Source organism: Lissotriton helveticus, chromosome 1_1, assembly GCF_964261635.1.
Source record: "Lissotriton helveticus chromosome 1_1, aLisHel1.1, whole genome shotgun sequence".
Classification (NCBI taxonomy): Eukaryota; Metazoa; Chordata; class Amphibia; order Caudata; family Salamandridae; genus Lissotriton; species Lissotriton helveticus.
Window position 1 is genome coordinate 970917037 of NC_136057.1, and position 26192 is coordinate 970943228.

Consider the following 26192-nt stretch of genomic DNA (forward strand, 5'->3'; position numbering starts at 1 on the left):
AGAAGGAAGCACAAGAACTCCTAAACAAGGAGGCGATAGAAACAGTACCTTTCAAAGAAAGTGAACAAGGGAGTGTACTCAATCTACTTCCTCGTACCAAAGGTGGACGAAACGTTAAGGCCCATCCTGGATGTACGGTTCCTAAACCAATACATAAAAACTAAAAAATTCAAAATGACATTCCTACAAGAAGTCATTCCTCACATAAGGGACGGAGACTTTATGTCCACCATAGACCTCAAAGATGCCTACCCACACATTCCCATGAACAGACAACACAAACATCTACTGAGATTTGCCATCGACAAAGCGCACTACCACTTCTCAGCCCTGGCCTTCGGACTAAAATCTGCACCAAGGGCTTCACCAAATGCCTCGCAGCGGTAGCAGCGCACCTACGGAGGGAAGGGTTTCATGTATACCCCTACCTCGACGACTGGCTAATAAAAGCAAGTTCCTACAAACAATGCCAAATACATCCACAGTGGGTCACACAGAAGCTGACAGAACTGGGATTCTCAATACACTGGGGGAAATCCTCAATGGAATCAGAACAAGTGAAGATCTTCCTAGGCGCACAGATCAACACCATACAGAGCAAGGTGTTCCCCAGCGACTAGAGAACACTTGCCCTGCTGACCGAGAAACGTCAATATCAGAACGGGCGCGCTCTGACAGTGAGGACAGCGAGCAAGATCATGCGAATGATGGCGTCCTGCATACACCTAGTCCCCAATATACGACTCCACATGAGACCATTCCAGGAATGGCTCCAACAACAATGGTCACAAGCTACAGGGAGATGGGAAGATCTAGTGGTTATAACACACGCAGTGAAAGAGGAAATAGCGTGGTGGAACAAGGAGAACATAACAAGGGGGGAGCCTTTAACACCACCAAACCCAACAGTGACCATCCCCACAGTCACATCCCAGAGGGGATGGGGAGCACACATGAACCAGCTCAAGGTGCGGGGTCTGTGGACACCAATAGATGCAATCAAGCACATCAACTTTCTAGAACTAAAGACCGTGTTCCTTGCCCTAAAAGCCTTCCAGAAGCAACTGTACAAGCAGAGAGTGTTGATACAAACCGACAACACAACAACGATGTTCTACATCAACAAACAGGGAGGAACACAAACAGTCCCACTATCCAAACTAGCGCAGGAGATATGGAGATGGGCCATCCCACTAGTAATAGACCTCCTGGCTATACACCTACCAGGAAAAGACAACGTGGAGGCAGACAGGCTCAGCAGATAGACATCAGCATCCCACGAGTGGGAGCTCAATGCACAGGAAACGCAAAAGCTATTCAAGAAGTGGGGAACACCAAAGATAAACCTATTTGCAACACACCAGAATGCAAAATGCCCAATACTTAGCATCCAGGCAACCAGGGGAACAATCCCAGGGGAATGCCCTATTGATAAGCTGGTCGAAAACATTTGCCTACGCTTACCCCCCCCCCCCCCCCCCCCCCCCTGATACCGCTGATACACAGGGTACTCAGCAAATGCAGAACCAGCAACATGACACTAATTCTGGTGGCACCACAGTGGGCCAGGCAGTCCTGGTTCTCTCAAATAGTGGAGATGGCGCAGGGACCCCCCCACAAGTTCGCAAAAAGGAAAGACTTGCTCTCCATGCAAACGGTGAGGTACTCCAGCCAGAGAACCTCTGCCTAGCTGCAGGCTCCTGAAGACGTAGAGTTTGCACACCTAAAAGTCCCAGTGAGCACACTGCGGGTGCTACAGGAGGCGAGAAGACTTACCACACAATGGTGCATCAGGTAAAAATTACACAAGAAAATGACCAAGGAATCAAGCGTGCTAAAATATTTAACACACCTGCTAAAAACAAACCTAAGCTCTACCTCGCTGAGAGTACACCTAGCAGCGATAGTAGCCTACACAAGAGGAGAGACGGGGAAATAGCTTCTTTACATCCCAAGTGGTGTAGAGATTCCTGGAAGGGGCTAAAAGGATCACCCTACCCAAAAGGATGCAGCCACCGGCATGGAACCTTAATTTAGTTCTAACAGAACTTATGAAAATGCATTTTGAACCCATCCATAAGGCCTCACTACAAATGCTCACAATGAAGACAGCCTTTCTAGTATAAATTACCTCGCTACGCAGCGCTGACGCTACGGGAACCCTACATTCAAATACACAATGACAGGGTTGTAATGCGAACGGACCCACACTTTATGCCAAACAATACAGGTACCAAGCTTCTTTCAGAAACCATCCACAAGCGCGGAGAGAGCACTGCACACTCTGAACACTAGAAGGGCAGTGATGCATTACATGGAAAGAACTAAAGAGCACAAGAAAACAAAGCAGTTCTTTGTGTCCTTCGCAAGCAGTTTCCTGGGAAGACCAGTAACAAAGGTCACCATCGCACGATAGATCGCACAAACTATACAATTCTGCCACAAGCAGGCAGGTCAAGAACTACTAGGAGGGGCACAAGCCCCTCTACCAGGAAAAAGGGAGCAACAATAGCCTTTCTGGCTAACGCACCCATTCAAGACATATGCCTGGCGGCAACATGGGCTTCAGTATACACGTTCACTAAGAACTACTGTGTGGATATACAAATGAACAAGGAAGCACAAGTAGGACAGAAAGTGCTTTAACATATATTCAACAACCAACGCTCATCTTCCACCCTGCCGCCACGAACATAACAAACTGCTACAAAGTCTATGCACAGCATAGTGAATCCAGAAAGATTCACGCTGCAAAACAAATAGTTTCTTACCTGGCGGTGTAGTTTTGCAGCTTGAAGATCTTTCTGGATTCACTAGCGAACCCGACCTCCTCCGCCGGGAAGATGAGACGGGAGGAGGAGAAAATACAAAGACAATATACAATCAGACACTTTAAAGAGACAAATCTGGAGTTCCTGTACATTAAGGAAGAACTTAAAAGATTGGAAAAAGATGAACAAACATGACACAAAAACAAGAAAAAAAGAATCCGAAGATGGCGCCCAAAGGTGGGAGCTTCCGCAGGAAGGGTGCCGACGTCACAGGAAGGACACCAAAAGGTGGGATGTCGACGCCCACCAGGGCTACGAAAAAAAACAAACTGAAAAAATACTACGATTCCGGACCCAACTACTAGTCCGGGGAATAATGCACAGCATAGTGAATCCAGAAAGATCTTCAAGCCGCAAAACTAAACCGACAGGTAAGAAACTATTCATTACACCTTCTAGGTTTATCCAAAATTAAGATAATTACAGAAGTCAAAAAAGGGTTAGATACTCAGTGGCAATTAAATATCGAATGTCAATCAACCTTTTAAAGTAAGCAAACCACACGAACAAAGTATAGTTCAGCAAGAAAGCCATCACAGGAAAGCAAAGAAAAGTCTTGCAGATATCCCAAAACATTACCTTTTTGTAGGGCTACAGACAGAAAAAACACATGCATTCAATTGTGTGATATGACAAAATAGGGTTGAATTAGATATGTATTATTCTAGTAAGCCACTAAACATTCTAATACATAAGATACTTTCACCAAGACTCATCTAGAAATAATGAATGAGCTGTGCATTGGAAATGATGGAAATGCCGTAACATTTATAATACAGAAAAACAGTGGACAGTTAATGAATGGCCTGTAGCAAAGACTCAGCAATGGACCTGGAATATTTCAAAGACAAACATCATGGATATGGCTTCCTAGAGAGAAACCCAAATTAATACAATTTCTTAATAGAGAAACCATGCATTAGACTAATATTGCGGCGTCTTTTTTTTTCTTTCTTTTCAAATGGAAAAGTACACAGAACGCTTACAGTTGGTTGAGAAGACCTCATTCAGTAAAATAAGAGTACACATTTCTTTCTGCAATTAGGAACGAATGTCCGTACAAGCTAGCTTAGGCCTATTTATTATAATTTAAGCCTAACTGAACTAAGCATTAATTTTATAATTAATAAAAGTCCTTTAATCACACCCCTTGTAATCTAAACACAGATGACAGTTATGTTCCACAACAGGGTTGGTGAGCTTAGTTTTTTTTTTTTGGCTATCCATAAAGCTTATCAGTTTTCAGCCGGACACACCAGTTTGTTTACTTTAGCTGCCTTACAGTAGGGCTTGAGCCTGCTCTTAATATCATACCATGTGAGCTAAAACAATTAATTCCAACTCACCCATCCCTCCACATCGGCATTGAATAACCCACATATCTGAATTTGCAGTGTGCCTGTCACCCAGAGTGAGATCTCCATTATGAGCACCCCATAAAAAAAAACGAATCAAGCCAAGGTGTGCCTGGACCTACAGTGGTCTGAGTAACAGGTTTCCCTAGTGGGGCGCAAGAAGTCTAGAGTGCTGTGAGAAGTCTCGAGTGCTGCAGCCAGCTTCTGATCCACAAAGTCTATGGAGAATCAAGGCTGTCGAAATGAGGGGTTTCCAAGGGGTCACCCACCACTCTTCATTAAACTGCCTAACAGCAAGATTTTTACCATGCAGCACAATATGCAGAGTTCAGTAGGTATTTATCCACAGTAGAGTCACACTGGATGGCCTGGCTCAGGCATAGCGACCTTTGATCCATATGGTTTCTGTCTGTCCTCCATCAGACACATTGTCAAGTACAGATGACATTGTCGCAGTAAAGTTCTTGTTTTCAGATATTCCCCACCTCAAAGGGGTCGCTTAACTTTAGCAATATTTGATTTTTTGATCAACTAGTGGTGCACCTTTGAGCCATCTGATATCCTCCTTATTTGTATTGGGCTGTAGTATTCCACCACTATCTTTTCGACTGTCCCCACTCGTTCAGAGTCTTTTCCATGGTCTGCTTGACTAAGGATAATGCCCATCAGCTATCTAGATTGTGTTCCATCGTGTTTCAAGACTGCTGGTTTGCTGCTCTGGCCTCTTTCAGGGACCGACCATGATGATTAAGTGTGTGGTCATCTATAAGCTCCTTTGTTTTGCCTATCAAGGGTCATCCCTGACCACACCAGATAGAATTCACTTTCTCCTGGAATAAGCACTTGCTAAATTGAGGGGGAATAACTTAAGCTGGTTTCCCACGAGTCTCTACTGAACCTACTCAGAGACAGTTTGAGCAGTTTATTTTATCCCAAACACAGAGCCAGAATGTTAGTTTAGTTGCCTTATCCTTCCCCCATTATAGCATATACAAAGCATTTGTATACAGCTTTATTTTTGAGCCAATCTAACGTATGGCATATGTAAAACTAGTTCGAGGCATGTGGGCTGCTGAATTCATATCTTGTGCATAGATCGCCGCCTAGTGTTGGGTCCGGATAATTGCACATTGTTGTCCTGGAAGAGTCTTCGAAGTATCACGAGATAGGTGGCTCCTCCCCTGGACTACAGTGCGCATGGGCATCGACTCCATCCTCAGATTTTTTTTTTCCGCCATTGGGTTCGGATGCATATTTGTTAACTCAAGTTCGGAATCGATCAAAACTTTCTTTTTGGCCAAAAGGCCTTTAGTTCTCGTCGGTATTGTCTCGATCGGTGCCCAGTTCTTGTTTCCAGCTCGGTTCGAGCCGAACCTCCAGTCAGCCGCGTGGCTTTCGGCACTGAAGGCCTGAACGACGCCAGAGGCCTTATCGACAGCCCATCATGGAACGGAGCCCGTTCAAAAGATGTCCCGTCTGCAACTCGAAATATCCTCATATCGACGTCCACCCGGTGTGCAACAAGTGTCTGTCTCCGGATCACGATGAAGCCAACTGTATGGCTTGTTCTCGTTTCCGCTCCAAGAAGACAATTCGACTTCGACGCGCAGCGCGCAAGGAGGCCCAGCAGACGGCACCTGACCCGGTGAACGTTTTCGATACCGAGGACGATGAGGGAGTCGAGCAGGAATTTCAAGTATCTGATCCTGCGTCGGAGGTAGACTCCGACTACGATGCAGATGTAGAACTGCTCGACGCTGAAGAAGTCGTCGACAAGGTAGGAGACGACGACGTGGTCTTTGGGGCCGAAGGAGATAGCTCAAGCGAAGAGCAAGACCCGACCGTTGATACGGTGGTCGGGGCCAAGACAATCAATAAGGCTCAGGTCGAGGGATCGCCACATGGCCTTACCCGAGATCGTATCATAAGTTCTACAGCCTCGCCTCAGGGCCCGGCTACGGACATTTCTAGCGAGCCGATGGTTGACCGGTCGAAAGAGAAAGCATCGGTGTCTTCACAACCGAAAGCACTGGAGGCGAAATCGAAACCGAAAGTGCGTATTGCTTTGGTCGGCTCAAAGTCCTCCGAACTATCGGCGCCAACGAAACAGAAGAGTGTTCTCGACCCGGTGAGGTCGCTAAAGGGTGTCGAACCGAAGACTGCGACGTCTAAAAAAAAAACTGGTCAAGGACGTCGAACCGAAAAAGTCGGCGCCGAAGGCCGTCGACACAGGAAAAGGGCTCGGAGCTCAGAAGGTTCTCGATGCTACCAGTCGCCCACACAAGGCTAAAAGCGGTGCAAACCTCAAGTCCACGCCTGGTGCTGCCTCTAAGGAATCCGTCGAGTCCACACAGCCGTCTGCCTCCTTTTCAAAGCGATACAAAAGGGGATGATGGACGGAGCGCTTGAGCAAATCAAACACTCATCCCCAGTCAACTGATCTGGGTTTAATCCATCACCATTCTTTAGCTCACTCGGCCACTTCAGACATGGCCATATGCAAATCAGTCTGACCCTGTGCCTCATGGGAACAGTCCAGCCCGAACTGCCAAGCCATGTCTTCCCTGGACCGGAAACAAGCATCCTGGGACCGGTTTCGGATTCATAATCCTCATCAGCCAGGCTATCTTGAATCCAGTGGCCAAGTGAGCAAGGGACTCACGTCTGAGCATACCCTGCCACACTTAGGGCGAACAAAGCGATACAAAAGGGGATGATGGACGAAGTGCTTGAGCAAATCAAACACTCATCCCCAGTCAACTGATCTGGGTTTAATCCATCACCATTCTTTAGCTCACTCGGCCACCCCAGTTCAGGCATGGCTATATGCAAATCAGTCTGACCCTGTGCCTCATGGGAACAGTCCAGCCCGAACTGCCACTGCAGGTGTCGGACTCGCTAAAACGCATTCAGGAGAAAGCTTCAACTGTCGGACCGAAGAATACTCCACCAGCGAAACCTGCCAGTATACCTCCAAAATCGTCAGCGCCCATCCAGTTTACGCTGCTGCCGAAAGTGGTACCTAAGGCCTTCGCCCCTAAGACGGCCGTCGAAGCGCCCAAAAAGATGTCCACGGTGTCGAAGCCCACAACTGCAGAGGTGGTCACAAAGCATCGTCAGCCTCCGCTTGCAGAGCAGTCGAAACAATTCATCGACGCAGACACCGGTAGACTTTCAATTTACAAACGAAAGATCACCCCGGAACAACCTATGGAGTCTTATAAAATTCCTTTAAAAAAGGATTCCACTACGTCACCCCTTCTTGTTGAACCTATTTTACCACATGGCCAGGACACTGCTCCTATCTCGCCCACTTACTCAGATGTGGAGGCAGGGGAAGGTGACAATGAGGAGTATAATTATCCTATGGACACTGATCCCGAGGATCATAATGAACCCTGGCCGGACACTGCTGACCCAGGAGATCCACACTCTGCCCAAGACAGTCAGGTGTATACTGTCAAGACCTCGCCTACTGAAGACTCAGCGGCGTTTAATGCTCTTATTGAAAGGGCAGCCAAGAATCATGATGTCCAGCTCCATGCTGACCCTGTTGAAGTGGATTTTTTGTTTGACGCCTTCTCCACCTCGGAGAGAACTGTCAAGACTCTGCCAATGCTGAAGGGTGTCTTGAAACATGCTGGAGACATTTTTAAGGAAAACACGAGAGCAAGGGTGATAAACCCCAGGATTGAAAAAAAGTACAAACCAGCTCATGGGGACCCTACCTATATCAGGGGACAGTTGCCCTTGGACTCTCTGGTTGTTTCAAATGCCCGGAAGAGGGCAAACTCACAAACAACGGGTGATGGTCCTCCCCCTGACAAAGAATCTAAAGTGCTAGAATCATCAGGGAAGAGGGTGGCAGCTCAAGCGGCCAATATCTGGCGCATTTCCAACACTCAGGCACTCTTAGCCAGAAATGACAGGGCCCATTACGATACACTTGAGACCCTTTTACAACACTTGCCAGATGAATATAAGGAGGCAGCAGAGATGCTCATACAGGAAGGGAAGTTTATATCAAATGCATCTATCAAGTGTGCACTGCACGCAGCTGACACCGCGGCCAGGGCCATTAACACAAATGTAATGTTACGGCGACATGCCTGGCTAAGAATCTCCGGTTTCAAGCCAGAAATACAAACCACCATACTAAATCAGCCTGTAAATCCAGATCACTTGTTTGGACCGGAGGTGGACACCACCTTGGAAAAGATCAAAAAGGACACTGAGACTGCCAAGTCGATGGGGGCTCTACAGTCGCAGCAGTTCAGGGGTGGTTCTTTTCGTCGCTCAAACAATAGAGGAGTTTCCAGAGGCCAGCTGTCCCAACAAACACAGTACAGTAAAGGAGGCGCCCAATCCACTTACACCAAACAAAGTAGAGGTGACTATCGTGGGAACAGCGCCAAGGGCAGAGGTCGTGGAAACAACGGCTCCCGATCCTCCGCCACTAACAAACAGGGGCGCCTTGTCACTGCCCCCCCGACCATACCACGCCGGTCGGGGGGAGACTACAACAGTTCCTGCCGGTCTGGAAATCCATCACTACAGACTGGTGGGTGACAAAGCTTATCCAGTACGGTTATTGTCTGGAGTTAACATCCACTCCACCCAACATACCCCCAAGACACCGTCCTATGTCCACAGAGCATTTGCACTTATTGCAGCAGGAGATAGTCGTCATGCTGCAGAAAGGAGCAATAGAGCTCGTGCCTGTGGAAGAAAGAGGTACAGGAGTGTACTCACTGTACTTCTTGATCCCAAAGAAGGACGGGTCCCTCAGACCAATACTGGACCTCAGACCCCTAAACCAGTACCTTCTATCAGAACACTTTCACATGCTGACTTTGCAGCAAATTCTACCGTTACTCAGTCAGGGAGATTTCCTCGCAACATTAGATTTGGAGAGGGGTTGGCCTAACGGCTAAGGCGCTCGACCTCGGACCTGGGGAACTGGGTTCGAGTCTCGGTAACGACGCCCAAAAAAAACCCCTGTGATTCTGGGCAAATCACTTAATCTCCCCGTGCCTAAAAAAAATGAAAGTGTGTCCTCATGTAACGTAACTAACTGGTGCTATGTAAAGCGCTCTGATAACTGATTCGGTTCGGTTCTAGTTCGCAATCAGCATTATAAATTCAAGGTCCTCCCTTTCGGAGTGACAACAGCGCCCAGGGTCTTTACAAAGTGCCTGGCGACAGTAGCTGCGCACCTACGGAGACAGAACATTCACGTCTAGCCTCACCCTTATCTGGACGACTGGCTTATCCAAGCAAAGTCGTCCAAGCAGTGTGCCGCCCACATGTCCCACACCATTCACCTTCTTCACAATCTGGGATTCTCACTCAATTATCCAAAGTCCCACCTTCAGCCCGCCCACGTGCGGCAGTATCTGGGCGTGACAATAAATACGCTGGCAGCCAAAGCACAGCCAAATTCTGTGAGGATCAACGGCATTCAATTGCTGATACAAAAATTCAGACCGCAGCACTCGCTTCCGGCACGAGTGTTCATGCAGTTGATAGGCATGATGGCCTCCTGCATTTTCATAGTCCCGCAGGCCAGACTACATATGCGTCTGCTTCAGGAGTGCTTAGCACGTCAGTGGACTCAGACTCACGGACAGTTAAAAGACCTAGTGTTGGTGACCGGTCGTGCATACAACTCTCTGCATTGGTGGAATCCACAAAACCTTTGCAAGGGCCGACCGTTCAGGAGCCTGTGCCACAGATTGTTCTTTTTTTTTTTTTTTTGCAGAGTTTTATATAGCGCAAATTAGACCCGAACCGAATCAGGTATCAGAGCGCTTTACATAGCACCAGTTAACGTTACATGAGGACACACTTTCATTTTTAGGCACGGGGAGATTAAGTGATGTGCCCAGAATCACAGGAGGTTTTTGGCGTCGTTACCGAGACTCGAACCCAGATCCCCAGGTCCGAGGTCGAGTGCCTTAGCCGTTAGGCCAACCCCTCTCCCAAGGATGGGGAGCTCATGTACTCCATTACACAGTGCAGGGACTATGGACAACGCAGCAGAGGAAGATGCGCATCAACCTTCTAGAACTGATGGCTATCTTCATGGCAATGAAAGCATTCAAGGTACATCTGTGCAACAAGGTCGTGTTGATCCAGACGGACAACATGACGGCCATGTACTACATTCAGAAGCAGGGAGGCACACACTCTCCACAGTTGTCTCATCTGGCACAGAGCATGTGGAAGTGGGCCATTCAGAGGAACATCTTCCTCATGGCGGAACACCTCCCAGGCAAAGACAATCAGATGGCGGACCTGCTCAGCAGGTACAGCCACCAAATGCACGAGTGGGAGATACATCCATCAGTGCTCCACCCGTACTTCCAGCAGTGGGGTCATCCAACGATAGACCTATTCGCCACAAAGGAAAACGCCAAATGCCAAAGCTTTGCCGCCAGGTTTCCACACCCACAGTCGCAGGGCAATGCGATATGGATGAACTGGTCAGGCATATTTGCATACGCTTTTCCCCCAGCGCCTCTAATACCGCTGGTGGCACGCACGCTGAAGCAACACTCGATGACACTCATCCTAGTTGCTCCAACGTGGGCACGCCAACCATGGTACACCACGTTTCTAGAACTATCCGTGGTGCCGCATCAAAGGCTACACCTCACACACAGCCTTTTGACGCAGAGCCATGGCGACATTCAGCATCCAGATCCGCAACAGCTCAACCTGGCGATCTGGCTCCTGAGGTCTTAGAATTTAGCTACCTCAACTTGCCTCCCGACTGTATGGATATCATATGAGAGGCAAGAAAGCCCACCACCAGAGCTTGTTATGCGGCAAAATGGAAGCGGTTTGTCATTTATTGTGTAGACCACGACATAAATCCGCTAGACGCATCTACTCACAACATCATTTGTTATCTGCTACACCTATACAAATGCAATCTAGCCTATGCTTCCATTCGTATACATTTGTCCGCAATTGCAGCTTATCTACAAAACAGGCAGCATCTCTCGCTCTTTAGAGTGCCCGCCATTAAAGCTTTTCTGGAGGGACTCAAACAAGTTATTCCTCCCCGGACCCCACCAGCTCCTGAATGGAACTTAAATGTGGTCCTCACCAGGCTCATGGTTCCACCTTTTGAGCCTCTACATTCATGCGAGATTCAGTTCTTAACGTGGAAAGTGGCTTTCCTAATAGCAATCACATCGCTGCGACGCGTTAGTGAACTCCAGGCACTAACTATCCAAGAGCCATTCATACAGATTCACTCCAACAGGGTGGTACTTCACACTAACCCTAAGTTTCTTCCTAAAGTGGTTTCACAGTTCCATATCAATCAGACTATTGAACTGCCTGTGTTCTTCCAAAATCCTGAGTCTGTGGCGGAAAGAATGCTCCACACACTAGAAGTCAAAAGAGCTTTAATGTACTACATTGATAGGACCAAAGATTTTCGGAAAACAAAACTGTTTTTTGCCTTTTTGCCACAACACAAAGGCAACCCCATTTCCAAAGCAGGTATAGCCAGGTGGATCGTTAAGTGCATTCAAATTTGCTATCACAAAGCCAAGCGCACGTTAACGGTTCCCCCACGGGCCCACTCCACGCGAAAGTTGGGGGCCTCCATGGCTTTCCTTGGAAATATTCCTTTAGAAGACATATGTAGAGCAGCCACATGGTCTACCACACACACATTTACAAAACACTACTGTGTAGATGTGCACTCCAAACAGCAGGCAGCTGTAGGGCAGGCTGTTCTCAAAACACTTTTTCAGACTGCTGCAGCTGGCACAGGCGGCCGCCGCTAATGGAGGGACTGCTATGTATTCTATGCACAAGATATGAATTCAGCAGCCCACATGCCTCGAACCGAATATGCTACTTACCAGTATGCATCTGTTCTTGGCATGTAGGGCTGCTGACATTCATATCGCCCACCCTCCTCCCCGGCGCCTTTAGCAGCTGCAGCACTTACAATTACTCTTAGCATGGTCATCACTCACGGTGTTACACTCCATCTCTGCCACAATGGCTAAAAACAATCTGAGGATGGAGTTGATGCCCATGCGCACTGTAGTCCAGGGGAGGAGCCACCTATCTCGTGATACTTCGAAGACTCTTCCAGGACAACAATGTGCAATCATCCGGACCCAACACTAGGCGGCGATCTATGCACAAGATATGAATGTCAGCAGCCCTACATGCCAAGAACAGATGCATACTGGTAAGTAGCATATTCGTTATAGCAGATTATAAAAATAATTGTAGCGATTTGTAAATGAGCAAAAAGGAAATATTATGATTACACAAATATTATGATTACAGACAACCATAATACATTAAAAGAAATCCCTTTGCATTCAATGCTGGTGGGTGCACAGCGTTAGGTATTGTCTGAACAGAGTTTTATATACTTGCACAACCGGGATGTTAAGAACCTGCAGCCTTAATTAAAAGGGAACAGAATCTTAGTAGTAGATATGTTTCTCCTCTGCCTGGAGGACTGAAAATGCTGCTTTTATATTTAACACTTTTAAAAATACTAACATATGAAAACTAAAAGCACTCTATTAAATCTCATATTGAATATACAAAACTAATCATACTATCAAGAAATCAGAGACTGTTAAAGCTCTGAGGCCTTTAGGCTCTAAAAGTATGAGGGCAGGTGCACAATACGATGGGTATGAAATAGTTTTCTTACTGTCTAGACAAAGACCAATTAAAGCGCAAACCTCCCTTGTTAGGAGAAAAATCATCCCTCAATGACCTTGTCCAACCATGCCTTCATGATATGCTACCAGCGGGAATTCAAAGATCACCTGTTGGTGTAAGCTATTTAGGAGTAAAAAATAGTGAGTAGCAGACGCCTCCGATACTTTACAAGGATAACGTAGGTCATCACTTCTCATCTGCAGAAATTGATAATAGTTGAAAGCCCACATACGGAACTCCACATGCTAACTGCATCTCACTGAGGGCCCACCAGAGTGCTTGTTATCATGTACCTCATCCCTAGTGCACCTGTGTTTTTTTCCCCGATCTGAGTTATCTCCATTAGTATGACTCTTCGTCAGTCTTTCTTGTATGCAGTTAAGTCGAGGGTATATCACAATTGATGTCTGCAGGGTTGGAGGCATTGTTGATTTTCCAGGACATATATCATCCTCAGTCTCCAAAGTAGAAGCTAGCTATCTCAATAATATATAGTGTACAGGCTCACCCCTGGGTTTGTGACTTTCTCAGTCCTCTTTAAACTTTTGGTTCACCATTCCATGAGGAAATGTGGGTAAGAAGCACTTCCAGAAAATTACCCCTTTGGCTGCCACCTCTCCACCAAGCCCTGAGGCATTCCTTGTCCCCATGTTGCAGAATCCATCCAAGCATTTGTCTCCGTGCAACATTACCATGAATAGACTGCCCTCGAGGTCTTTCACACTTAGTGCTTGTGAGAAAGTACCATCTTTCTTGCACTGGTATGCCCCCACTTTTTTTCTGAACTGCTAATGTGCTTTGACTGAGTGTGCCCTGGGTCCCTGCCAACCAGGTACCCAGGGCCTGTGTTCCTTCCCTAAAAGCTGTGTTGAAACTAAAACCCAATTGGCATCTCTGGCCACCTGTCAGCCCCTAGTAAATGGTACCCTAGGTACCCTGGGCATGGTGACCAGAGAAGACCCCTGAGGACTGCAGCACTTATTGTGCCACCCTCAGGGGCGCTGTACCCTGACACCCACCCACCCTTTGCAGGCTGAGTGTCTAGGTACAGAGCTAAACCAAGAGTCGACATGGCACACAACCCTGTGTGCCGTGCCCGCAGAACCCACTGCCCTGGCATACATCAGTCAACCCTCTAGCTGGGTGCAATATGCCAGAGGTGTCGGCACAGGTGCATGAGCCCTGTGCCCCTACAGTACCCAGGACCATTCCTGGGCACTGTAAGTGCAGTGATGCCATTAAGAGTATATGGTACTGGGAGGTTGTCATTACGCACTCCACAGCACCATAATGGCTACATTGAAGATTGACAAGTTTGGTACCAAACTTCTCAGCACATTAAACAGCGGCGGCTGGTGACATTTAAAAGGGGTAGGGCGTAAAAGTGACGGCGTGAGTGTTACATCTCGCGCACACATACATAAACGAACAGTCAATAACGTACTCAGTGACACAAACAAGTGTTGGCACATACGCTCTTACTGCCTGAGACACAGTCACCCACACAAACTAAGTAACAAAAGCGCTGACTGACCAAACACTGAACGACGTTCACGCAGCACGGCTGACATATGCACTACCTGGTGCATATAAGAACATACTCATTCACTGAGGTACCAAAACACTTTCTGAAACACACACTTGGCAAACACTGACACACTCGTTGAAAAACACTTCCTGACACGCACTTCTTACACATTCTGGAGGACACAAGCATTCGCCCACACAAACTGACTGACACAAACAATAGCACTAGAACTTACAAACGTAGCCAGCCAATGACGCACAAATGTCAAGCAGGGAATGAAACAAAAACTCACTGTTACAGACTGACACAAAATAAACCAAACCCTCACTGATGCCTACTCTCACTGGCTGCCATGCTGGCCTACCGGAGTTTCAGCAAAGTGTGTGAGAAGAGGGTTGGCTCAACATCCCCTCGCTATGAAAAAGCACACAAACCTTATTTATGCGTTTTTATATAGCGCAGACTTTACCCGATGGTGTCGGAGCGCTTCACAATAGGAACAGAACTGAAACATGAGAACATTATTTACAAGTGAACAAACTACAAAGCAAAAGTTACATTACATGGGGCAAAAGTGACATTCGTGAGCAAACAAAATACAAGAGGTAGCAAACGGTGCATTACAGGAGGAAAAAGTGATGTGTGCAGGTTACAAAAAGCGTACAAGGTACAAGTAGAGGTATATTACTGCAGTCAATGGAGGACACTCAAACACAAGAACAAACGTTACGTAGGCAGTGGTGGCACTTGTGCAAGTATCGAAAGCAAACAAAATATAAGAGGTAGCAAACAGTGTGTTACAAGAGAACAGTGATGTGTGCATGTTACAAAAACCTGCAGTGTGGTGGGTGGCAGTGAGCCCGCTTCTAAGGATGCGTTATAGAGCTATTCCAATTGTGGAATCAGACGGGAAGCAAATGTTTTGGTAAAAATCAATGTGTCCTATCGATTCGGGTATCTTATTACGAGCGAGCTTGTCAATAGCATGGCAAAGTTTGCCTGGTGTCAGAGGAGCTACCGATCCACAGCAGATAAAAGAGGCAGTTGTATATTGTTAAGAAAGGAGTCCATGATGTCAGGGTCTGGAGGGGGCGAGCAGTTTATAACTCAGGGTGATACTCACAGAAGGCTTCATCAATATCTAATTGAGTGGTGCAACAAGTATGCGTAAGTGTAAACACCGATAAAACAAACGCTGGTGGCGGTCTGACCTGCACGTCAGGAGCTCATTTGCTTGGTCTCCCTCAGCATGCATTTTTGTGTGCTTATGCAGCATAGTCGATAACCCGTAGGTGCTCAAGGAGCTCAGCATATTTAATTCGGACTTCCTGCAAACTGTCCGCATGGATATCGTCCAGCACCATCTCTTGTTCTAGTAACCCCAACTTAGTCTCTGTAAGTGAGAACGGTTTATATCATGACTGCATTGAGATGGGTGCGACACAGAGATGCCGTTCTAAGGAGCATGAGGCATTTTAAGAGGGGCAGAGTGATAGTGCAATATTTTGTCAAAGACTGCGTCAAACTTAACTTACCTTCCCGCCTTCAAGTCCCGACTCCCGCGGCGCCGTCCTCCTGTTTGAATTCCAATCCCATGGTGCTCGACTCGTCGTCATGCAGGAAGGCTGCAGGCAGCCCCCCTCCCCTCCACCACAGCACGGCGCTGTGATTGGTGCGGCTGGCTGCCTCAACTACGTCATTTTCTCTGTATGCTGCAGCATACAGAGAACAGGGAGAGTGGGAGGTGTTACTCGAGGGCGGGGGGAGCGGCTTGCCTACTGTTAATACTGTCTGTTTGGCAGCCTCTCAGGCTGCCCAAACAGACAGTATTAACAACAGTGGGAAAGCCACTCCCCCTGCCCTCGAGTAACCCCTCCCACTCTCCCAAACAGGAACTTCTGCTTTCTCGGCGTGCGAGAAGGCAGAAACAAATGGTAGTTATTCTACTATTTGTTTCTGCCTTCTCGCACGGCGAGAAAGTAGTGGGGCGGCGCCCAAACGCCCACATGGAGGATCCGCCACTGACATTAAACCCGCACTGATGCCAGTGTGGGATTTAGTGTAAAATGCACCCGAGGGCATCTTAGAGATGCCCTCTGAAAACCTAACCTACAATCCACATCTGGGCTGAGTGGCTGCAGAGGCTGCCACACAGCAGACATGTTGCTGGACCCCTGGGTGGAGAGCTCCTCGCTCCCCTGGGCCTGCAACAATGCACATCCTGGGCAAGGTGCTTGGTCTCCTCCCCAGGATGGGCAGGGGGAGGTTTCAAAGGCGCATGCCGCCTCTGTGAGCTGCTCCAGACCATTTGCTGTACCCAGCAACTGGCCCCCAGCAGTTCTGACCCCCACTCTGGCGGGAAGACTGGCGGGGAAAAACTACGTCCGGAAGGGAGGTGTGCCAGCCTGTGCCAACCCCACCCCTCAGGTGGGGGAGACTAGGTGAAGCACGACCCCGGGCTCCGGCCATCTTGAAGATGGGGAGCCCTGCCCAATCCCAGCTAGGCTCCTGCCCCCCTCCCACAGAAGAGGAGCAGGCTAGGGGGTGTACCCACCCCAGGACAGGGACCTATTGGTCCCTGCCCTTGCCCTACCTGTAACACCCCTAAATTCAGTATTTAGGGGGTCCCTGAACATTCCTTCCTCAGATTCCGATACCAAAAGAAGATCAAGAAGAAGACGACCCGCCGCCCAGCTGCTAACAGGACGACAACAACTGACTTGGCCCCAGCCCTACCGGCCTGTCGATCCTGGAACCTGCTCCTGCCTAAATCCCGGCGACTCCTGCGGACAGCAACTTTGGGACACCCATAGGAGCTGCCTGCCTTGACCCTATTAAAGACGGGAACTCCCATCAGCAGAGTCTCTGCTACAACAACCCCCCTGGTGCCAGCCAGGTAGCTCCGGACCAGCCCACTCTGCACCCGCCGAGCCCGGCCCGTGCCCGAGTGATCCAATACCACGAGGATGTCCCCCCGGTGACTGGGATCCAAAGTCCAGTGCCCAAAGACCCTCCTCGACGAACCAGACGACGCCTGCAGACTCAGAACCAGGGGACCCCCCTAACCGCGACCAGCTGAGGGTAAGCTTTTCCGACACCCAAAGACACCTCTGCATCCGGCGCCTTACAGCCCCCTGTGCCTCCCTTTGGGGTACCTACCTGTGCCCCGAGCCTGCAGCCTTTGTTCCCTTTTGACCTTTTCCATTGGATAACATTGAGCGCCCGACGGCTCAAAAGCACCCTGCACCCAGCCACCCGAGTACCGCTGGCTGTGCCACCTTTGTCCTATCCTGCTTTCCCCCTTGCCCTGAGCAAGTGACCAGGAGCCCAGCTCCCACAGCCGCGTGGCCTGCTAGCCAGCAGCCACCAACCGGAGCCCCCCCCCCGTCGGATAACATTGGGCCTAACTACCTCTGCATCCGGCCGCCCCTGTGCCGCTGAGGGTGAACCAACTGTACCTACCTGACCCTGGGGGACCCCTGAGTCTATACCCAGAACCACAACCCAGGGTGGTGTGGAGTGGAAAAACGATGGATTTGGGCCCAGATCTTTGGACTGGGGTGAATGTGTGACATTGATCCACATTCTGTCCATCATTGTTGTGTTTGCAGTTACCGCTCTAAGTGTACTGGGGATGCTCAGACGTGAGTCCCAGGCTCTCCACACCACTGGAATCAAGCTAGCCGGGCTGAAGAGAGGTGTTACCTCGAAACCGGGCCGGTCCTCGGATGCTTGTTTCCGTTCTGGGAAGGACATGGCTTTTGTAGTTCGGACTGGACTGTTCCCATGGGGCACAGGGTCAGCGCTGATTTGCATATCGCCATTGTCTAACCCAGGGTGGTGTGGAGTGGAAAAACGATGGATTTGGGCCCAGATCTTTGGACTGGGGTGAATGTGTGACATTGATCCACATTCTGTCCATCATTGTTGTGTTTGCACTATACCCAGAACCACAACTTCACCAGTCGAGTACTCTCCAGGAAGCTGGTAACTCACCTACCTGCCGTTGAATAACATTGACTGGTTTGACTCGAAAAATCTTCTAAGTGTCTACTTTTGAAAACTTTAAATATTCATATAAAATCATCCGAATTCCAAAATACTCACCTGTGATCAGGAGAGGAGCCAGTACTGTACTTTTTAGCCCAGTGCTGAAACGCAAAAGTAATCCCTAGCGGGTTTACTAGCAACTTGTATTTTCTCCATAGGAATCCATTGTGTGCTTTTCTATGACATTTTTTCAAAGTGTCTACTTTTGAAAACTAGAAATATTCTTTAAAAATCATACGAAATACTGAAACGTAATTGCTTACCTGTTTTGAGTTGAGACCCCAGTGCTGGCCCCAGGAGACCAGTACTGGATTACAAAAGTAACAAGATCGTACTTTACCTGCAACCTGAATTTTCTCCCATTGGATGACATTGCCAGATTTCTGTTGAAAAGTTTCTAAGTGTGAACTTTGAAAATAGCTTTTATTCCTGAAAAATCACCACAATACCTAAAACGTTTTTGCTTAACTGTTTCCAGATTAGACCCCAGGACTGAACCTAGGAGCCAGTCCTAGAATTACCAAAGTAATCTACAAAGTAATCACCTGTGTTTATATAAGGGAATCCATTGAGCTCAATGCTAAATTGTGTGTAGAATTGTGTTGCCTACTGCAACTCCTGTACCTATTGTCTTTACAAAGTTTATTGCCTTTCTGCAAAGTACTCATCTGAGACCTCTCATATTGAGAACAGTATATTTTTGATGCCTGTTGGTTCTAGAAATAAAACAACTATATCTTTCGATATAAAAACAATTGGCCTGGAGTTCAGACTTTGAGTGTGTGAAACCTTTTGCTGACTGAGTGTGTACAACAAATGCTTTACACTGTCCTCTGGTACAGCTTTACTGCTCGACCAAGCTACCACTTTAGAGAGTAAGGTCACACCTGGCTTTAACCTCTGTTATAACTCTGGGGTTTGTGGACTCTATACACACTGTACCGTACTCTGGTCCAGTATATATAGAGACACTTTCTCACAGTACTGTTGAAGCTCTCAGGCCAAGGCAGTAGATGGGCATCACTCAATTCTGGTGGTCTGTCAGCCAGTGCCTTCTTTCCTCTGGCCAAATTCCTTACTGAACCCTAAGGGATAGCTACCCTTTCCCACACCTAAATGCCCCTGGGTCCCTGTTTTTGCTCCCTATGTTAATGGTTTGGCCTTTAAGGGGGGCTTTGATAGTATATTAATTACAGAATCCGCTGTCTTGCCCAGAAGCTCGAGTTCAAGTGGGAATCTCGGTTAACTATGCGCGCAACCCCAAATATAGTCCTAGTCTTGGTCATTTCCTAATTTACGGTTCCCGGATGTTGTCTGGCTGCATTGCGGTAGACCATCAACCTGTGTAGGTTTTCTGACTAATGCAGCTGTGAGGCCTATCTTGGGGAGAAGCACCATTAGGGACTTTGTTCTGTCCTCTGGCCAAATTACCCTGTCACGCTTCTAGGACAGTTGACCCCATACAGACTCCCTGTTCTGCTCAGTATTTTTGGCTAGGAGCTCCAGTTCAAAGTGGCATCTTATACACGGTGCTATCCCACCCTTCTATAGATACCTTGCACACTTTTATTGTGTCACAAATCCAAGGCTGATTTGTTTGTGGAATAGCATAAGGAATTCCAAAGTCTCTATGCTCCAGAAGCTGAAAATAATTGCAGGCTTTCATTGGTTTGACTCCTAAAATATTTGCTTCAATAATTCTCAGAGTAGATTGAAGCAAACTTTGAGTCAAAAGCATTTTACTATGTGAAATGCTTGTAATACTATTGTTTGTTGACGTCAAAACTAACAATCAATTTTTTCAGCACTGAATCGGTTAACGTTTGTAAATGAATGTTGGTTTTGTTACCAGTCTCGTACTGTTTTGTCCTTTTTTAGGTCGAGCTGGTAAACTGCATCCGAAGGATGCAGGTGTCCAGCTGGAGACCTAATGTTGTCTGTCACGAGGGAAGGAGGACAAGAGGGTGTTACGAGCTTTTTCCCTGGATTTGTGTGCGCGAACGCGCACGTTCCGTCCTGCGCCGCGCCGTGCACTTCCCTCCCATACTCCCAGCAAGTCAGCTGCACACAGACACACACACACACACGCGCGCACACGCACTTACACTTACACAGACACGCAGGCAACCCACCCCCACAGTCACACACACACGCATACACAGAGACTCCAAGACACATACACACGCTCACACACATACACAGCCCGCCGCGCGCGCACACACACACATGCCCCCCGCCCTCGCAGCCCAACCTAACAAGGCGAAGCCCAACTCACCGGCTTCCTTGGTGCAGCGGCTCTCACCAGCAGCAGGACTCTTCCTCCCTTCTTCGGCACCGGGGCGCAGGGTAGGCTCCTGCCTGCTCCGGTGCTCCAAACAATCGCGGCTCTTCCGTGGGAGGCGGGGTAGGCTCCCGCCCTCCTACTTCCTGTTTCCGGTTGTCCCGGCCGGCCTGCCTGACTTCCTGGTCGCAGGCCGGCGGCGCGAGCTTTGGACGGACTGCAGCACGCGCTCTCGCGAAGATTTCCCTGCCCTCGCAGTTGTTGTAAGGTAAGAGAAAACTGCAACGAATGCTTCACTTGGCTCCCTAATGCTTCTAAGCACTGTTCTGTTTTTGTGAAATACATTGTCTGGAAGGACGTTGTCTTTGAATAGGGCTAACTAAAATCCTCTATATATAAACAAAAAATGTGCATTTTTATCATGAACTTTTTGGAAAACATGAGACTAACAATTTAGTCATGTAAGTTAAGCGAAGAACAAGATAAGCTATATTATGACATCTATCTTGAAAAACCTCATTGGTTTCTCCTTTGCCAATCACGTGCGGGCGCTCACATCCACGAGCGCACGTACTCAAAGATCTGCATTTGAATCATAACAATAAACACTGTAATTGTTTATATAGCACTCAACACAAGAAGTCGACGAATAAAAACAAATGCTACTGTTACCAAACTAAATGGGCTTTTCCAATGCGGCCTTTCCATTTATCATACATTTTGAGCCTGCAGATTCAAAATCTATTTTAACAAATTCCGCCTCATGCCGCGCGCGCGTGAAGAGAAAGCTCTTTCCAATTTGGAGCCAGAGGCATTGCGCACTACAAGTCTGAACGGATGCGCCTATGTTCGTTTGTGAAAGAAAGACATCACCTGGCGGGAGGACCCGTCTCTTCTCCAAGGAGGACCCCGCGGGCATGCTCTCTCCCTCCAGAACAAAGGGAGCTGGCTGCGCTCTGAGGAAGTACATTGTGTGTGCAGCACACCCGTCTGAGGTCAGGTCACCGTGGCTCCCCAGCCCAGCCCAGCCCAGCCCAGCCCCTGGGCCAACACTCTGTGGCTGCTGGAGGCGCTGAGGCGCGTGCCCGAACGGCGGCAGTTAGTGTTTAACGATGTCGTTTATGACTAAGTGTCACCGCCCCCTCAAACTTATCATTCTTTTTCGCGCCGGTGTGTTGCATCTCAGTGCCCCACCTTGTTCTGAATACTACTCACCAAACGTGGTCGCAAGAGAAACCTCTTCATAGGATCTGGCCCGTGCGTGAGCCAAAGCCACGACGTTACAGTTGCACCACAGTGGAGCCACGCGAAGGAATGTTTTGGACTCTGTGGGACAGGGAATGTGAATGCACCTGGGATTATGCAGTCTTAACCTTTTCAAGATGACAATTAATTCAGCTGTGTGAAGTATTACCAACAACACCGAAGGCCTAAGAGAAGGCACATGGTCCACCGACTGAACCCCGCAACATGCAAGCTCGGGTCCTCATACGCTATCAATGTTTCAAGCTTTATTGCAAATGTCACAAAAAAAGTTAATATTTCACTTCTGTTCTTGGATTTTCGTCACAATAAAATACACTGAACATAATTTCACAAAAGTTCTTTAGAAAAGTTTAAGCTATTGCCATTATAAATTACAATAACTTTTATTTAAGTATTAGTTATTTAAAAAAATTAAACGCCATTGTTATTTGTAATATCAATACATCTAAGTCATGTAAATACAAAACATATTGCATTACAAATGCTATAGGTATCACATTTGCGAAAGTTATAACTATTAGCATTGTAAATGACAAAGCTATTAATTTAGCTATTTAAAAAAAAAAACATAAATAAAAACTTTGCCATTTACAATACTAATAGCTCAAACTTTCCTAATGCGAGACCTATTGCATTGCAAATGCTTTTTTTTTTTTTTGTTTTTTTCTTTATATACACTTGATAATTAAGATTGAGTACCCTGAAACCGGTCTTATGATGCTTGTGTTACGGTCCAAGGAGGACCTGGCCTGACAGTTTGGGCTGGATTTTTCTCATGGGGAGCAGCGTCAAGACTGCATATGGCTGGCTCCAAACCGGGGTGGCGTGGTGAGCAAAAAAACGATGGATTTAACCAAGATCTGTGACTGGGGGTGAATGTTTGATAATGTTCAGCTTTCCGTCCATCTTATTGTGTTGCTATAATTAAGACAGAGTATGTGGTCACATTTCTGCTGTAAATGATAATTATATGGCTGATGCTTTCTGCTCTTGCAAGAATTTCAATCAGCAATGTAAAAGAGAATGATGACTACATTTTTTAAATAAACTAATAATAAAACTGAAGTATAGCGTTGCACAAATGATCTAATTTTAGATTTCCTTTTTTTTCCTTTGAAATGTTGCTTACAGGTCAGCTGGTCAAGATGCTGCTATTTACCCAAGTCACTCGTTACCTGGACTTCAAAGTGATTGAGGGAAGTTTTGTCTACAAGGGAGGAAAGATCTACAAGGTTCCTTCCACTGAGGCAGAAGCCCTTGCTTCTAGTAAGCTGATGTTTTCTTACTTGTTCTTATATTCTAAGATCTCAGATAGGTTGCCTGTTAACCTACATTATTTTATATTCTACCCTGCGGTATTAGTAGACACAGAGACTGGAATGAGGATTTACAGACAGAATATGAGGCCAGAGACTCACGGGCAGGGGGGCACGAGGACAGAGATTCAGAGGGGCAGTAAAATCCAGAGAGGTAGACATGGGAACTGTGGCGTGAAAGAGCCATCCCAAAACACTGGAGTAGTAAGACATAAGGGAAAACGTGCACACCTTTATAAATAAAAGAGCTGCGTTTTTTGCTTTTTAATTTAAATTTGTGAGAAAAAAAAATCTTGCCTGCCCCTATTTTTCAATAATTTTTTTGTTTGATTGTACTTGTACGTGCAGCAGAACGTTTGATAACTTGTGCATGTTAAAAACATACATATTTATTTCTATTTGTGCAATTTGTTAAGCAGGCAAATACCCGTAGGTGTCTCGGCGCTACGGACGGTTGATGAAGAGGCAGGGTAGGCTAGAGTGTTATTAAACAACCATGTTTTTCATTTGTTTGTGGAATGCAAAGAAAGTAGGGGCCGTCTTAATGTGGAGTGGGAGTGTGTTCCAGAGTCGGGCTGTGGCGACAGTGAATCTTCTGTAGCCGCAAGATGATTTTTTTGTTCTGGGGACGTTTATTACGTTGGCTGCTGAAGAGCGTAGGGGTCTGGTAGGTGTGTAAAGGCTTAGTGTTTTTTTTAGAAATTCGGGTCCTGTGTTATTTATTGCTTTATAGGTGATACACAGGGCTTTAAACTTGGTACGACTTCTGATTGGCAGCCAGTGGAGTTTACGTATTAGATTGGATGTGGGTTTAAACTTGGGGGTGTTGGTCAGGATCCTTGCTGCCACATTTTGTACCATTTGTAGTATATTTAGAACTTTTTCCTGGGTGTTAAGGAATAGGCCGTTACAATAGTCCACCTTGGACATAACTAGTGTGCTCATGAGAGTTCTACCGGCACTTGATGGGAGATAGGGTAGGAGTTTCTTTATTATTTTGATAGTGTGGAAGGCGGAGGAGACCACGTTGTTGGCGTGTTGATGACATGATAGTTGGTCATCAAAAATAATGCCCAGGTTTCTGACTTTTTTAACGGGATGGGGGTGGGCCCAAGTCTGCTGGCCACCATAGTGGGGACCAGCTAGGAGAGAAGTTGCTAAAGATCATTACCTCCGTTTTCTTGGAGTTACGTTTAAGGCAGTTATTTGCCATCCATGTGCTTATTGCGAGCATTACAGTAGGCCGTCATTGTGGGTTTTTAGCACTAGCTGGGTGTCATCGGCGTATGTGGTGAGTAGCATACCATGAGACTTAATGACCCTCGCCAAGTCAGACACATATGTGTTGAATAAGGCCGGACTACGCGAGGATCTTTGAGGAACGCCGCAAGGGAGGGTGAAGGGTAGGGATTTGAAGTCCCCCAGGGCTACTGACTGGGAACGGTTAGAGAGGAAGGAGGTGAGAAGGATTTTGGCCTTATTTTTGATACCTAGTGCCGAGACACGGTCGATGAGTGTTATGATCGACCGTGTCAAATGCCACTGAGAGGTCCAGCAGGGCCAGAGCTGCGGCTCCTCCCCGATCGAGTATCATTCTGATCTCGTCTGAGGCCTTGATGAGGGCTGTGTCTGTGCCGTGGCCCTTCCTGAAGCCAAATTGTGTGTCGTCTAAGAGGTTGTTTTCATCAATGAAGTGTGATAGCTGGTTGTTTATAACTTTTTCGAAAACTTTGGCAGGGAAAGGGAGACAGGCGATAGGTCTGTAGTTTTTTGTTTCTTTAGGATCGAGGTTGTATTTTTTAGGTCGAGCTATTTATAGCTCTGAAGTATTACAGGGGAAACAACAGTCTTAAACAAGCGGATTCCTTGCAATGCATGTTGTGTACTGAAGCGTGAAGCTTCGCCAGGCGCACGCTTGGCCTCACACAGAAACCCGTTCCCTCACCAAGCAAGACAAGACAAGCCAAGCCAAGAACATCAAAGCGACCGGCCGATTTGAGTCCATTTGCCACCAGCCACTTCACGCGTTCCGCAGGTCATAAACAGGACCATCTGGTTGTGAATGCTGGCATGCTTGCCCAGCCCCCTCACAGCGCTCGTGGCACATGCACGCAAACGCCTCATGCTCTCGCTTTATTCATTCCCTCCAGCACTTAAAATTGTCGGCCAGGCCCCGCAGTCTCGTAATAAGGGTGAATGCCTTACTTATTCACCCTTTTGATGTTATTTTCTGTGCATACTTAATTGTCCGCCGGCCCCTGCAGTGCTGGCTTTATGCAAGCGAAAGTGTTCAATTAATTGAACTGTTTGGGCCTCTGTAATTGGCAGCTTGCCTTTGCATATCTTCTCCTTAAAACCCGAACGCTACACGCGTTCACATTGCTCACTGGTTTAAATGCGCCTCATGCTCTCGCTTTATTCATTCCCTCCAGCACTTAAAATTGTCGGCCAGGCCCCTCAGTCTCTCGAGGTTGTTTAGTTTTGTAATAAGGGTGAATGCCTTACTTACTCACCCTTTTGATGATATTTTCTGTGCATACTTAATTGTCCGCCGGCCCCTGCAGTGCTGGCTTTATGCAAGCGAAAGTGTTCCATTAATTGAACTGTTTGGGCCTCTGTAATTGGCAGCTCACCTTTGCATATCTTCTCCTTAAAACCCGAACGCTACACGCGTTCACATTGCTCACTGGTTTAAATGCGTCAATGGTACAATTCTAACTAGTATTTTTTTTAATACCTACGCTTAAACAGCATCATAATACCCCGTAACTATACTAGTTTTAAACTTCATGCAAACACTATAACTGTTAAAGCAAGAGAAAACATACAAACAGCACATTTGTAGTAGCTCCT

At 47.2% G+C, this 26192-nt stretch overlaps 1 protein-coding gene across 1 annotated transcript in view; it reads left to right on the forward strand.

Moving 5' to 3' along the window:
- The window catches only part of GDI2 (GDP dissociation inhibitor 2), a 298804-nt gene that overhangs the window by 99134 nt on the left and 173478 nt on the right, over positions 1-26192 (forward strand). Inside the window, exon 4 of the mRNA XM_078677313.1 lies at positions 23155-23289. Within this exon, the coding sequence (XP_078533439.1) occupies positions 23155-23289 (135 nt within the window). The remainder of the gene's footprint in view (positions 1-23154; positions 23290-26192) is intronic.